The sequence below is a fragment of the Mesocricetus auratus genome, unplaced genomic scaffold (genome assembly GCF_017639785.1).
Source record: "Mesocricetus auratus isolate SY011 unplaced genomic scaffold, BCM_Maur_2.0 Super-Scaffold_100004, whole genome shotgun sequence".
Classification (NCBI taxonomy): Eukaryota; Metazoa; Chordata; class Mammalia; order Rodentia; family Cricetidae; genus Mesocricetus; species Mesocricetus auratus.
The window spans coordinates 31507151-31519554 of record NW_024429189.1 but is presented as its reverse complement, the minus strand read 5'-3'; the positions used below and the strand labels follow the sequence as shown (position 1 = coordinate 31519554).

General features: G+C 33.9%; 1 protein-coding gene across 4 annotated transcripts in view; it reads left to right on the top strand.

The window, feature by feature from the left end:
- Window positions 1-12404, top strand: part of Kcnh7 (potassium voltage-gated channel subfamily H member 7) — a 470424-nt gene that overhangs the window by 377427 nt on the left and 80593 nt on the right. For all 4 annotated transcript variants that reach the window (XM_040745458.1, XM_040745459.1, XM_040745457.1 and 1 more), the window contains one exon: window positions 6118-6543. In XM_040745458.1, coding sequence (XP_040601392.1) covers window positions 6118-6543 — 426 coding nt within the window. The remainder of the gene's footprint in view (window positions 1-6117; window positions 6544-12404) is intronic.

The window sequence follows — 12404 nt, the reverse complement described above, 5'->3', positions numbered from 1 at the left end:
TCTTAAAATAGTTCAATTAACCATGTTTTATCTTTCTAAAGTGTGGTATTTCTCAAATGTGTAGGAAATGTTGGCTCTCAAAGAAGTGGAATGGACCGAGTAGCAGATTTTTCTAGTTAGTGGACTTGGAGAACTCTCATTGATAAACAAATATTTACCCACCTAATATTTCATTTCTCCAAAAACATAGTTCAAAAGCACTTTCAAAATTAATTTTGGCTTGTTGTGACCTAAAATATTTGTATTTAGTATTTGCAAAATACATAATATTTGACGTTACAAAATTAACAAAATAATTTATTGTCAATTTTAAACAAAAAATGTGAAGTTAGGAATAAGATTACAAATATATATTATATCATGTACATGATACTTCTTGGTATTCTAGAATTATTTTAAAGTGTTTATAGTAAAATATTTTATTTTTCTTCTTTTTTTTATTTAAGTTAGAAACAAGTTTGTTTCACATGTCAATCCCAGCTCCCTTTCCCTCCCCTCCTCCCCCGCCCTCCCCACCAGGCCCCCCAGGCCCCACCCAATCTACACTCTGATCCCCAGGGAGGGTAAGGACCTCTATGGTGTATCTCCAGAGTAGTAAAATATTTTAAACATACTGTAAAATAGTGAGATTGTCATTTAATCGCCTAGTTCCAACATAAACTATAATGAGCATTATACATAATCAGACATCCTTCCTTGCTTCATACTCCAGGGTATATTGAAGAAAATCTCTAATATTATAATCTTATACCATAAACATTTCACCCCATAATCCTAAATGGTAAAAATATTTTAAAAGCATAACTACAGGAGCTGGAGAGATGGCTCAGTGATAAAGAACACTGACTGTTCTTCCAGAGGTCCTGAGTTCAATTCCCACATCTACCTGGCAGTTCATAACAATCTATAACTCCTGTTTCAGGACATCAGACACACTCTTCTGGCTCTGTGAGCACTAAGAATGCACATACATATATGCAGGCACAATACTCATATACATAGAATAAAATAAAAATAATTGTAAGATAACTACAAATGTCATTATACCTAAAAGCAAAAATTGTCACTAACTAGTCCCTAAAAGTGTTATAATTTTAAAAAGTGGCTCGAGAGATGCCATACAACAGAGCTTGGAAGGAGGGTTTTTTTGGGGAGGGTGGGGAATGAATGGGAAAAGGGGGGGAGGGGAAAGGAGAGACTGTTCTCTGGGGACAGATGCAGCAGAAGAGGAGAGAGACAGAGACAGAGACAGACAGAGACAGACAGACAGACAGACAGACAGACAGACAGACAGACAGACAGAGAAATAGGAGGTGAGCAGGGCCCTTTTGGGAGGGAACATAGTAAATAGGCACAGGTGGTGCTCTTGGTGGCAGCAGCTGAGGGCGTATCCTGTCAGAACCCCAAGGACAGGCCAGTACAGATGCGTGAATCTTAACAAAAAGTACCATAACTGATTTCTTCTCTTCTGTAATCTGTGTTCCCTGAAAAGAGGTAGGGAATATCCTTCCACTTTCTTGAATTTGGACTGACCACCTTCTGCTCTACGAAAAAAAAAAAGAAAATGTCTGGACACTTTGAAGGCTATAAGTTTCTGTTATTGAAATCAGAGGAGCAAAGTATTTAAAGGGGGAGAAAGGAAGGAAAGGAGTGAAAGAAAGGGAGGTGAGAAAACAGAGAGAAGAGAGAGAACAAACATGAGAACAAACCTTCCTCAGCATATTAGGTAAATTCTGCACTGCAGTTAGTCACAAAAAGGGGTTATCTGTGTGAATTTTGTCTTTCTCACAAAGTAAATATCACTAAACAAACCCCAGTTGTCATCATGTAGCACAGAAATCCTGCATTCTAAACCATACCTTCATTCACATCTGATATACAAAACTGTAAATGATTACTATTGACTCTTAAACCTCAAACTTTGGCTTAGTTTGTTGTAAGGAGTAGGTAGGTCACTAAAGCAATTTCAGTGTACAAATAATTTGCTATTATTGGTATGTATGTCTAAGCCTGATGTAAATTACAATTCTAAACCATGATTACAATGCATTATATCCATGATAATAAATGATAATAAAAACTTTCGTGTTTTATTATCTAATTTGTTAAAGTTATATGATGATATGATGATGTGGTGCTATGATATGATATAATACTCTACATAGAGTGGTGATTTGGGCTCATATTAATATCACTGTCTGTACCACATAGGGGAAAAATCTGAAATCCAAAAGACTAATTACTTAGCAGCAAAACAATCAGATCTTCAGATTTCTGGAAATCTCTTTCCCTTATTGCAATCTTGGTTGTGCCTTAAGAGATTTACAGCATGAAGTCTGTAACTAATTTAGATGTGTTAGGATTGGAGCTATGGGTAAAGACATTTTCATCCACTCCTCAGTTTTCATTCTTGGGAGGTATTTATATCTCAAATGTACCCTACTACATCTCTGATAAGTGGTCCCACAAATATCCTCTTGATACATCTCTCTCAGTCTACCAAACACCACAGTGAGCTCTGCTCTCCAATCGTGGCCTTCTTTTCGCCAGCACTTTACTACCAAATACATTTTTCTCAAGCTAAATGTGACCAAGTTCCCTGACTAGCAGTACTTATCAATCTTAAAACGAGTTACCATGAGGTAATGAATTCTTTTTGAAAATCTTATTATTTCTGTCTTTGTGAAAGTTAAGTCCATACAACACTCTTCTGAATCATGAGAATAATGACCTTCCGATGCAGAATTATCTGACTTCAAGCCAAACTCATTTGGATTCAGAGCGAGAACTCATGATACTAAAATAAGTTGTTGAAATTCTTTTACTAATAAAGTTACATGATGATTGAGTGATCATATTATTTGTGAATACCCATGCACAAGTTAAAAAACAAGTAACGTTAGCATTTGATCTCAAGCCATCAAAACGTACTCCACTATCTATAATAAAAGAAAACGGTTTTATGCAGGGGTATATATAATAAACTACTATTCTAAACCCAGTTCCAGAGATAATTTGATTATATAATCACTGAATGGAGGATTCAATAATGCCCTAAAGCTAAAGTTAACTTTAAGTAAACAAAGCCTTGTAGAGTTGCAAAGTAATGCCATTTAAATTGGCTTTCAAAGGCCAACAAGAGCAGTATTTGCCTTTTGAATTACATTAGATTACCCTGAAACAGCAATTAAATCTTTGAAGGTTGTAACACTCTTTTGACTTTATCAAAATGGCATGAAGTCTTGAAAAGGAAAACCCTGATTTTATGTATTATATTGGCCCGTGTCAAGTAGTCAATGTTCAATTCTTTTGGTGTATAGAATTGTCGAACATTGAATTAATGATGATAGATTTAGTTCACAGATGTTAAGCATTTGATAACTCGTCTGTTTCTGTTTTTGTCGTTTTATTAATTTCCTATGGCTGTAGATAATAAAGTATTAAAAAGTGTTTTAAAACAATGGGATTTTATCCCCTCACAAATTTGGAACCTATATGCTCCAAATGTTTCCTTGTGGAGAGTCCAAGACAAAAGCCATATCTCTCCTTTCTTGAACCCTGATGCGATACGACATGCTTGGCCATTGTTGAATTGCAGGTCCCTCTGCCTCTTCTAGTTTGTGGGATTCTCTACATGTATCTTTGTGTTTCTCAACCTGAATATCTTCTTCTATAAAAACATCTGTTATTGTACCACTCTGGCCTCATTTTAACTTGATTCTATCTGTGAAGGCTGTATTTCAAAATAAGGTCACATTTACAGATGCTATGGATGAGGACATAAACATGCAATGTGCTTTAGGTTCAGTCTCCTCTTGGGACTTGCATTCCAAGTCTCGACAGGGCTGTCATCTTTTCCTGACTCTTCTATGAAGATTCCCTATCCCACCTCAGCACCATTGCCACCCTCAGACACTGAGTAAAAAGGAGTTCAAAAAGCGTACCATTCTCTCCCATCAGAAACAGTGTACACCTAAACATCAAATGTTGTGTGGGAGGGACAGAGTTCCAGAGTTCTACTCCCCAGGAGAAGTCCTGGGTGCTGTGTGCATTCTAACTCATACTTCTCATAGATCAAATATTGCTCCCCTGTGTTGGGGGTTGTATCTGAAGCATGCCACTAAGCACTGGGAAATCCCAGACAATACCTCTTTGTAAACAAACTGTTATGTTGTTCTTGCTATTTTCTTTACCCTCCCGTGAGGAAATTGTCGGTTTGGGGGTTAGAAAGATCTGCTTAGCTCAAAACTTTCAGCCTTACTTTGTTGGAGTAGCCCATGAACACATAGGGGGTAAAGGGGACCTGGAAACATAGAACACATCCATATTTTTTAGATCTTGACAGCCAAAATAAGGTTTTAAATTTTATGTTGTACAAGATAGGGAGACCGTGTTCTATGAGAAAAGCACATTGAGTTACATGACAGTTTGAAAGATGATCCACACTTTCCAACCAAGATGTCACACACTAGCTTTCTATGCTGAATAATATGACAATAGTGTTCTATCTAATTTGCTCTTTCTCAGTGATATAGATATATAAACTAAACATTTTACCTTTCAGATTTGGAAAGTGGTGTGCTTACATAGTCACGTGTCTCTGATTCTAAGAGTTTTTAATATTTTATAAAATATTAGGTCCCTTTCCTCTGTTTTGAAGTCTAACTCTATATTGCCCTTATGCTTAGCTTGTCATTTTCCATCATAGTTCGAAATACCTTTAATTCAGATTTATTGGGGTCTGGATAAATAATTGGATTATACTCTTGTTTTCCAAAGCTATTTAAACTAGTTTAGCTATTATTTAACCACTTTTGCCTATTTTAGCTAAATTCCTACGTTATATTTAATAGTTATGTCATATAGCATTTTGGAGTAACTTTTCAAGTTTAAGTAAGGGATGGATAATAACTTGTAGCATGAGTAAACAAGGAATGAGATATGACAATAAAAATAAAACTGAATCTTGAAATATCCCAAGAGGTTCATTAGTATACTTAAATTCAATATGCACAGAATTTCCATAATTATTTTTAAAAATAATTATGTGAAAATGAGATCCACATTATAAAAACCAATAAAATATTCACTATTTAGAAGAATCTAGTTTATATACTTAATAAATTACTTCATATATTGAGCCGTTGTGCACATGTGTGATATGAAGAGTGCAATATTGTTCCTCACAGGCCCCTTAAAAAGGCTCACTATATGACACATTGTATAGGTGAAAACTCTTTTGCTTTGATTTCTGGTTTTTGTAATTTGTTTGTAGAAATCACAAACTCATGAATTTACTTTAGACATGACTCAAATTTGGCACTGATATTCTCAGATAAACTAAAACTATAAACTAAATAACTTTAGTTTACCTGATGCTTTATTAAGAGAATATTTCTTAGTGTTTGCATGTCCTTTTGAAAACTCCAGTTAATCATCTGAAGAACTCTGAAGCATTCCCTGCTCCCATGTAATTATCTAAATATCAGAAAAATCGGATGAAGCTATTATTTGTCCCAGAATATAAATATCTTTTCATCACCTAAGCAAAAGGCTCTTTTGATTATATTTTATTCTTAGTTGCTTTTGCTCATATTGAAAACATTACTAGGAGGAAATAGTGCTTAACTAAAGATCTGAGGTTTAGCCAGATTTCATTTTTCAATTAATTTATCACAATTTAATTATTAATTAGTATGGATAAATCAAATCCAAGTTTAGATCCACATATATTTATTTTATTCTTTATAAGCACTTCTTTCCAACATTTGAAAACTGAACTATTACTTAAATTAACCGATTTTATGTATTTCTAAAAATATTCATGTACTTAAAAAATTAATGATTCTTCAATGTCTCAGGAATAATATACATTAAGTTTTGGTGAAAATCTTATTTATCAAGAAATGTCATTGGGATTTTCTTAAACTGACAACATCACCAAATGTTGTATTATACAGATTTATTTAAATGTATGTGTGTTTTTTCATTAATACTTCAAAACAACATGACTTCCTCCAGATACATCATGTTGTATAATTGCCTCATTATTTTTATAGATCTGACAGAATTTATAATGGCATTTTATGCATATCTGATTTTCTTTCTTATACTCAGGTTCTTTCTTTGGGAGCAGACGTCTTGCCAGAATACAAGCTGCAGACACCGCGCATCAACAAATTTACAATATTGCACTACAGCCCTTTCAAAGCAGTCTGGGATTGGCTTATTTTACTATTGGTCATTTATACAGCTATATTCACCCCCTACTCTGCAGCCTTTCTTCTCAACGACAGAGAAGAACAGAAAAGGCGAGAATGTGGCTATTCTTGTAGCCCTTTGAATGTGGTAGACTTGATTGTGGATATTATGTTTATTATAGACATTCTAATAAACTTCAGAACAACCTATGTAAATCAGAATGAAGAAGTGGTAAGTGATCCTGCCAAAATAGCAATACACTACTTCAAAGGCTGGTTCCTGATTGACATGGTTGCAGCCATCCCTTTTGACTTGCTGATTTTTGGATCAGGTTCTGATGAGGTAAGAGCTGCTTAAGAATTTTATTTTCTGAAAGACTGCAATTGTAAAAGTAAATCTACATTAACTAGAAGAAACAATAGTTGCTTCAAAAGTTGCAACATCTCACAGATGAAATTCATTTTCACCTGGAAATGTAAAATGAAATGAAGATATTTTCTGTTGCAAATAATTGAAATCCCTCCTATTTTTGCTAAGAGATGCAAAGATACTATCCATGCTGTAGCTAACAACTTAAATTTTGAAACATATTCATAGAGCATCCAGCATACCCCTAGTGAGTAAAATCCCTACAGATTAAGTCTTGAGGCAAAGCTATCAAACATTAAAGATGTCTTCATTCTTAAATCACTTAATGGGTGTGTGTATCAAAGAGAGACTTGTTCTTTGTTCAAACCATAAAAAAGAGGGCACCTTATGAAATGCCTTTATCAAAATTCATTCACTTTTATCTCTCATTTTGGAAAATACTTAGTGTATATTGCTAATACCCCATAAAGTTGGGAACCTTAAGGAAATATGACAATTTTGTGCATATCGATCACATTTTCTGAACAGAGGATCCATAAACATAATCAGAACTTCAAAAGATTCAGTTAGTGTCCACTTTATTTAACTATCAGTTATTGTTATAGTATACAAGTATTTATATCATGAAAAGATTTACAGAAAGTATGTATCTTAGTTTCCTTTCTGGGGCTCTAATAAAATACCTGAACAAAAAGGAAGTTAAGGGATAACAGGTTTATTTTAGCTCACAAGGCCAGGCTCTAGTCTATTAGGTGGGAAAATCAACACATGGGAAATTTAAAGCAGTTGGTCAAAGCCACAGCCAAGAGCAGAGGGAGAATGAGTGCATGAATCCTTACTGCATAATTGCTTTCTCTACACTTGTGCAATTTCAGACCCAAACCCCGGGAATGTGGTCACACACTTGAGGCGGGTCTTCCCATATCTATAAATACATTCAAAACAATTCCTCTACAGACATGCCACAAACCATTTAGATAATCCCTAGTTGAAACTTTCTAGATTTTTGTCAAGTTGACAGTTTAACAATTAAAACTAGCCATGGTAGTACATAGAAAACTAACTCCAAGAAAGTTGACTGAAAAAGAGATAACTCAATGTGCTGAAATTAAAAAAAAAAATTCAGCGTCCTTTTCTGCATAAGAATTCCTCATTATCTTTTGTTGAATTATTAATTTGTACATTTTGAGAGAAAAAGAGATCTCAACAGATACTTGGTTCTTAACCACTGAAATTTTCTGGGCAAAAGAACCCTTGTCTTCCAGGGGGAATCATCAGTGTGTGTAGAATTCAGTTTCTGTGTCCTACTGAAAGGTTCATCAAACTATAGGTTAGGAAATGGATTATGACAGGGTCCTAGCCCCTTTCATCATCTGTAAAAGAATGCTAATAAAATTGTGTTCCTTGGTAATTTGATATTTTATTTGGTACTAGAATAAAATAACACATATGAAATGAAAAAATAGTCATTAAAGATCTTCTAAAGGTGATTTATAATTTGGGTTGTAACTAAAACACAATATAAAACATTTTATCATTGATATTTATCTTTGATTTTTTTAAAAATAAAATTTTATTTAAATCAAAAACATTCTTATTTTACATACCAATCCCAGTTCCCTCTCCCTCTCATCCTCCCATGCCCCCACCAACCACCCATCCCATCCCTCAATGACTCCCCAGAGAGGGTAAGGCCTCCCATGAGGGATCATCAAAGTCTGACACATCCTTTGGGGCAGGACCTAGGCCCTCCCCTGTGCATCTAGGCTGAGATAGTATCCCTACATAGTGAATGGACTCACAAAGCCCATTCGTACACTAGGGATAAATATTGGTCCCACTGCCAGAGGCCCCATAGACTGTCCAGGTCTCCCAACTGACACCCACTTTCAGGGGACCTGGTTCAGTCCCATGCTGGTTCCCCAGCTGTCAGCCTGGGGTTGGTGAACTTATACTTGCTCAACTTAGCTGTCTCATATAATGAGGGATATATGCAGTTATATCACACAAACTTTTCCTGATGAACTACAGAATAAAACTTCAGTTTCAAAGGCATGAATAATGTGTGTGTGTGTGTACATTGACTATATATACACACACTAACAGTGAATCAAACTTTGGAAATCAAATGAAGAGGCAAATAGAATATTAAGAAAAGTTAATGTACTTATGAAATTTAGTCAATAATAATAAAAAGAGAAGATATTTAGAAATTTCTAACTACAGCCATCAAGGTAGAATTAAATGCTAGATTATTTTCATTTCAGTTGCTATACATTTGAAAAATGTAAAATTGCTTTCAAATATTTAATTCAGACAATCACTACTACAACTGGACTCTGCTGTAAAGCAAGAGAAAGTTTAAGAGACTCACATCAGTATATGGTGAAATAGTCTAAGGAAAACGAGGGTGAAAAAGAAAACTGAAGAACTAGAAGCTGACAGAGTGAGGAAATACCTGGAGATTAATGGATATGCAAATTTTTGTTTTTGAATATGTAAATTACCAACAGGACACTGAAAACTTATTTAGGAAATATAAAGTTTTGTTGTTGGAGACTCTTCTAGGTATCATAATGTCTACTGACCTCATTCTACTAAGATTAAAATATAATACTGTGTTTACTGTGAATGTTTTGAAGTAGAATTAACTAAAAAAAATATTTCATCTGATACCATGCCTGGGAAGTTTAATTATTATTCCAGTTTTGTACAATAATAGATCATTACTGGCCTCCTTAGTTCTATGTTTTACATTATTCCTATTCAGTGGCAATATAATATACCTCATGAGTCAGCAAATGTTTGCTGAATAACCTTCAAAGCAGCAGGCATGTGATATAAATAACTAGAGGATCTCCTTTACTGTTGCAAACATGTTGCAGAAAATGAATGCTGGGTATTACTGGGCTTGCTTATATTGTTACTAACTTGCTGACATTAATATCATTCTAAGGTTCCTAACTTTGGCTGCATCAAGCATGACACTGCCACAATGATTTGCTTCAATATCATGGATGCTAAGGAATAATATCACTCACTCCCTTGGTGTCCATAACGTCAGATTTAATTATCTGCCCCGGATTTCCCTATATTTGGATTCTCCATGGCAAATTGTCAAATGTTTAACATTTAGGAGCTAGAGAACTCTAGTTAGTTACACAGATCATTATCTCCTTCCTTCCTGAAAATTAAAATTCTAGTTTTCAGTTATTTGCTTTGTTGACCTCTGATTCATACTTTAATGAATTGTAAATGCAGGCAAGAAAGACTTTGGAACCAAAATAACTAGGGGCTCTTTGCAGAAAAATTCCAATAGGGAAGTGAAATTTCTGCTCACAAAATATTTCACTCATTACCCTGACAGATGAACTGTGAAGCAAACATAGAGAAAATATTAGTAACCTTCTATAGAAATTCTGATTATCTTGTGCGCTGTTCTCCTTGCATTTGATCTTTATGATAGATGTCATGAATTGACAAGATATTATTATGCAAATGAGATGTTCATATTCCACTTGAAATAACAGAGCACAGCTTGAAAATATGCACATATCTTGTCAACGATAACAACTATTTCTCTTCCTTTAGATAAGTGTTTGGTTCATATTTTACAGAAATTTTTCTTGGCCTCTACTTGTAGTTTGATCATGCCAATTCTGTGGCATGACAAGTGGCATAAATACAAAATATCCAATTTAAAAAATATTTTCTTTAAGTTAATCATTTATATGTGGTTGACTAAAAATGATAGAGATTATATAAAATGCAATTTTTCTTGATAAAAACTCAAATTTCAATTAAAAGGGTATAATATTCATACTTCTATATGGGATATTTTATTTGTCTGTTAAAACTTAACAATCATTTATTGGCCAGTTTCTATGTTACTGCAATGAAATAGAAAGGTATTTAATATTACAGTAGGATAAGAATGTTAACTATGAAACAGAGTAAGTTGATCAATCATTAGCTTGTTAAGTATTGAAAGTAATTCCCCAACAAGGCTATAGAATCATTTCTTTGGAATACATAGTTGGTAGAAGCAATTGTGAAGTTTGATATGAATAAAGAAATAAGCTAGGAAATTCCCCAGAGTTCTGCATATATTCAGATATAGATCTTTGATAATATTAATAAACATGCCCTCAGAAATGTTGAAAAGTATTAGACAACAAAGCAAAGACTAGAAACTAGGCAATAATATTGAATTACATTGTTTAAAAACTTCATTGAATGGGCCTGGCAATGGTGACACATGCCTTTAATTCCAGAACTCAGGAGGCAGATGCAGGTGGATCTCTGTGAGTTTGAGACCAGCCTAGTCTACAAGAGCTGGTTGCAGACAGTTTCCAAAGCCACAGAGAAATCCTATCTGGAAAAAAACAAAACAAAGTTCATTGGATTATGTGTAAAGTATACACCTGAATGGGAGTTACTGGGAATAAAATTTAAAGCAAAAAAATTGAAAGTGGAATCCTGAAATTTATATTTGAAAATGTTACTGCCTCCCCCATAAATTTATTTCTTGGGAGGTTGGATACAGTGATTCATTAAGTTGAAGTTTCATTGATGACTAATTCTATAGTCCATTCTATAAAACCAAAAAGAATGTGTCAAATTTCATCAATTATAAAAGAATGATTGCTATGATTTATTAATAAGCTAACTTTTACTAAGTGATTAAAACGAAGCTTACTGAGTATACTAAATATTTTTAGTATAAGATGCTCATAAATACTAACAAAATAAGATAAATTTAAAAAAATTTCAACATGCAACTTTTTCTTATTGGTAAGGCTTTCTCAACTTAAGTCTACATGGATTTATTCTTGAGAGTTATTCATACTGGTGTGAATTACCTAATTTCAGTCCTTCACAAAGGTTTCCAACGTTGGAAGAAGGTATTGACTAATTTATTACATAATGTTTATCAAATAAAATTAATGTAATCTTTTTTAGTCTGGTCACTGATACAACATATTTCCAAAGGTATAGTTGTATCTTTAACCAAAAAAGTCATTTATTTAATGAGGGAACCTAATTTCTACCAATATCAGAAAGAATTTAGGATTTTTAATAAACAATAGATATTTTTTAAATGTTATTGAATTATACTCATTATTCAAGAGATACAAATAATTGTATTTGTGGGGGAAAGGCTTCAAATAAAAAATACTTAAAAAGGCATTCAAAATGAAAATCTTGTATAAGTAAAGTTTCTTTACTATAACAGTCAGGAAAAAATTGAAATATATCCAATCACAATAAATAGTTGAGTTCTAGACTGCACAAGTACAATAAGATGAAGTTTGTTATTCTAGAATTCTTTGTATGTTCCTTACTATAGCTCATTGTTAAAATTGGGAAAGTGCCTTCCTTCAACTATAGTTGAATTCAACTATAGTCATTGGGAATGACTATAGAAGTACTCTCTTCTTATCTATTTTTATTACCCTATTTATAAAAATCATCACAGTTTAGGACCTGCTGAGTTGGTATTCTTTTAAATTCTTTTGTCAAGAGTTACTCAGCAAGAGGACTTTGGAAATGCCCTGCCCTATTCTCTCAGAAATTTGGTACCATTATTTATGTTCTCTCTATAATCCCACATAAAACAGCGTGGCAGCATATAGAAGGGTCTCTTGCAAAGAAGACCCTAGTGAGCTGGCAGCCTTTGTCAACAGAAATAAGGCACAGCATTGGTACACAGTAAAGCAAGCTCAGGTAGCTGTGCTTGGGTAAATGTTACAGAATGGGGAATGACTGTTGAAGTCATTGTTCACTCAACCTCTCCCCAGGACGGAAGTAAAAGTCACAACTGCTTCAACATC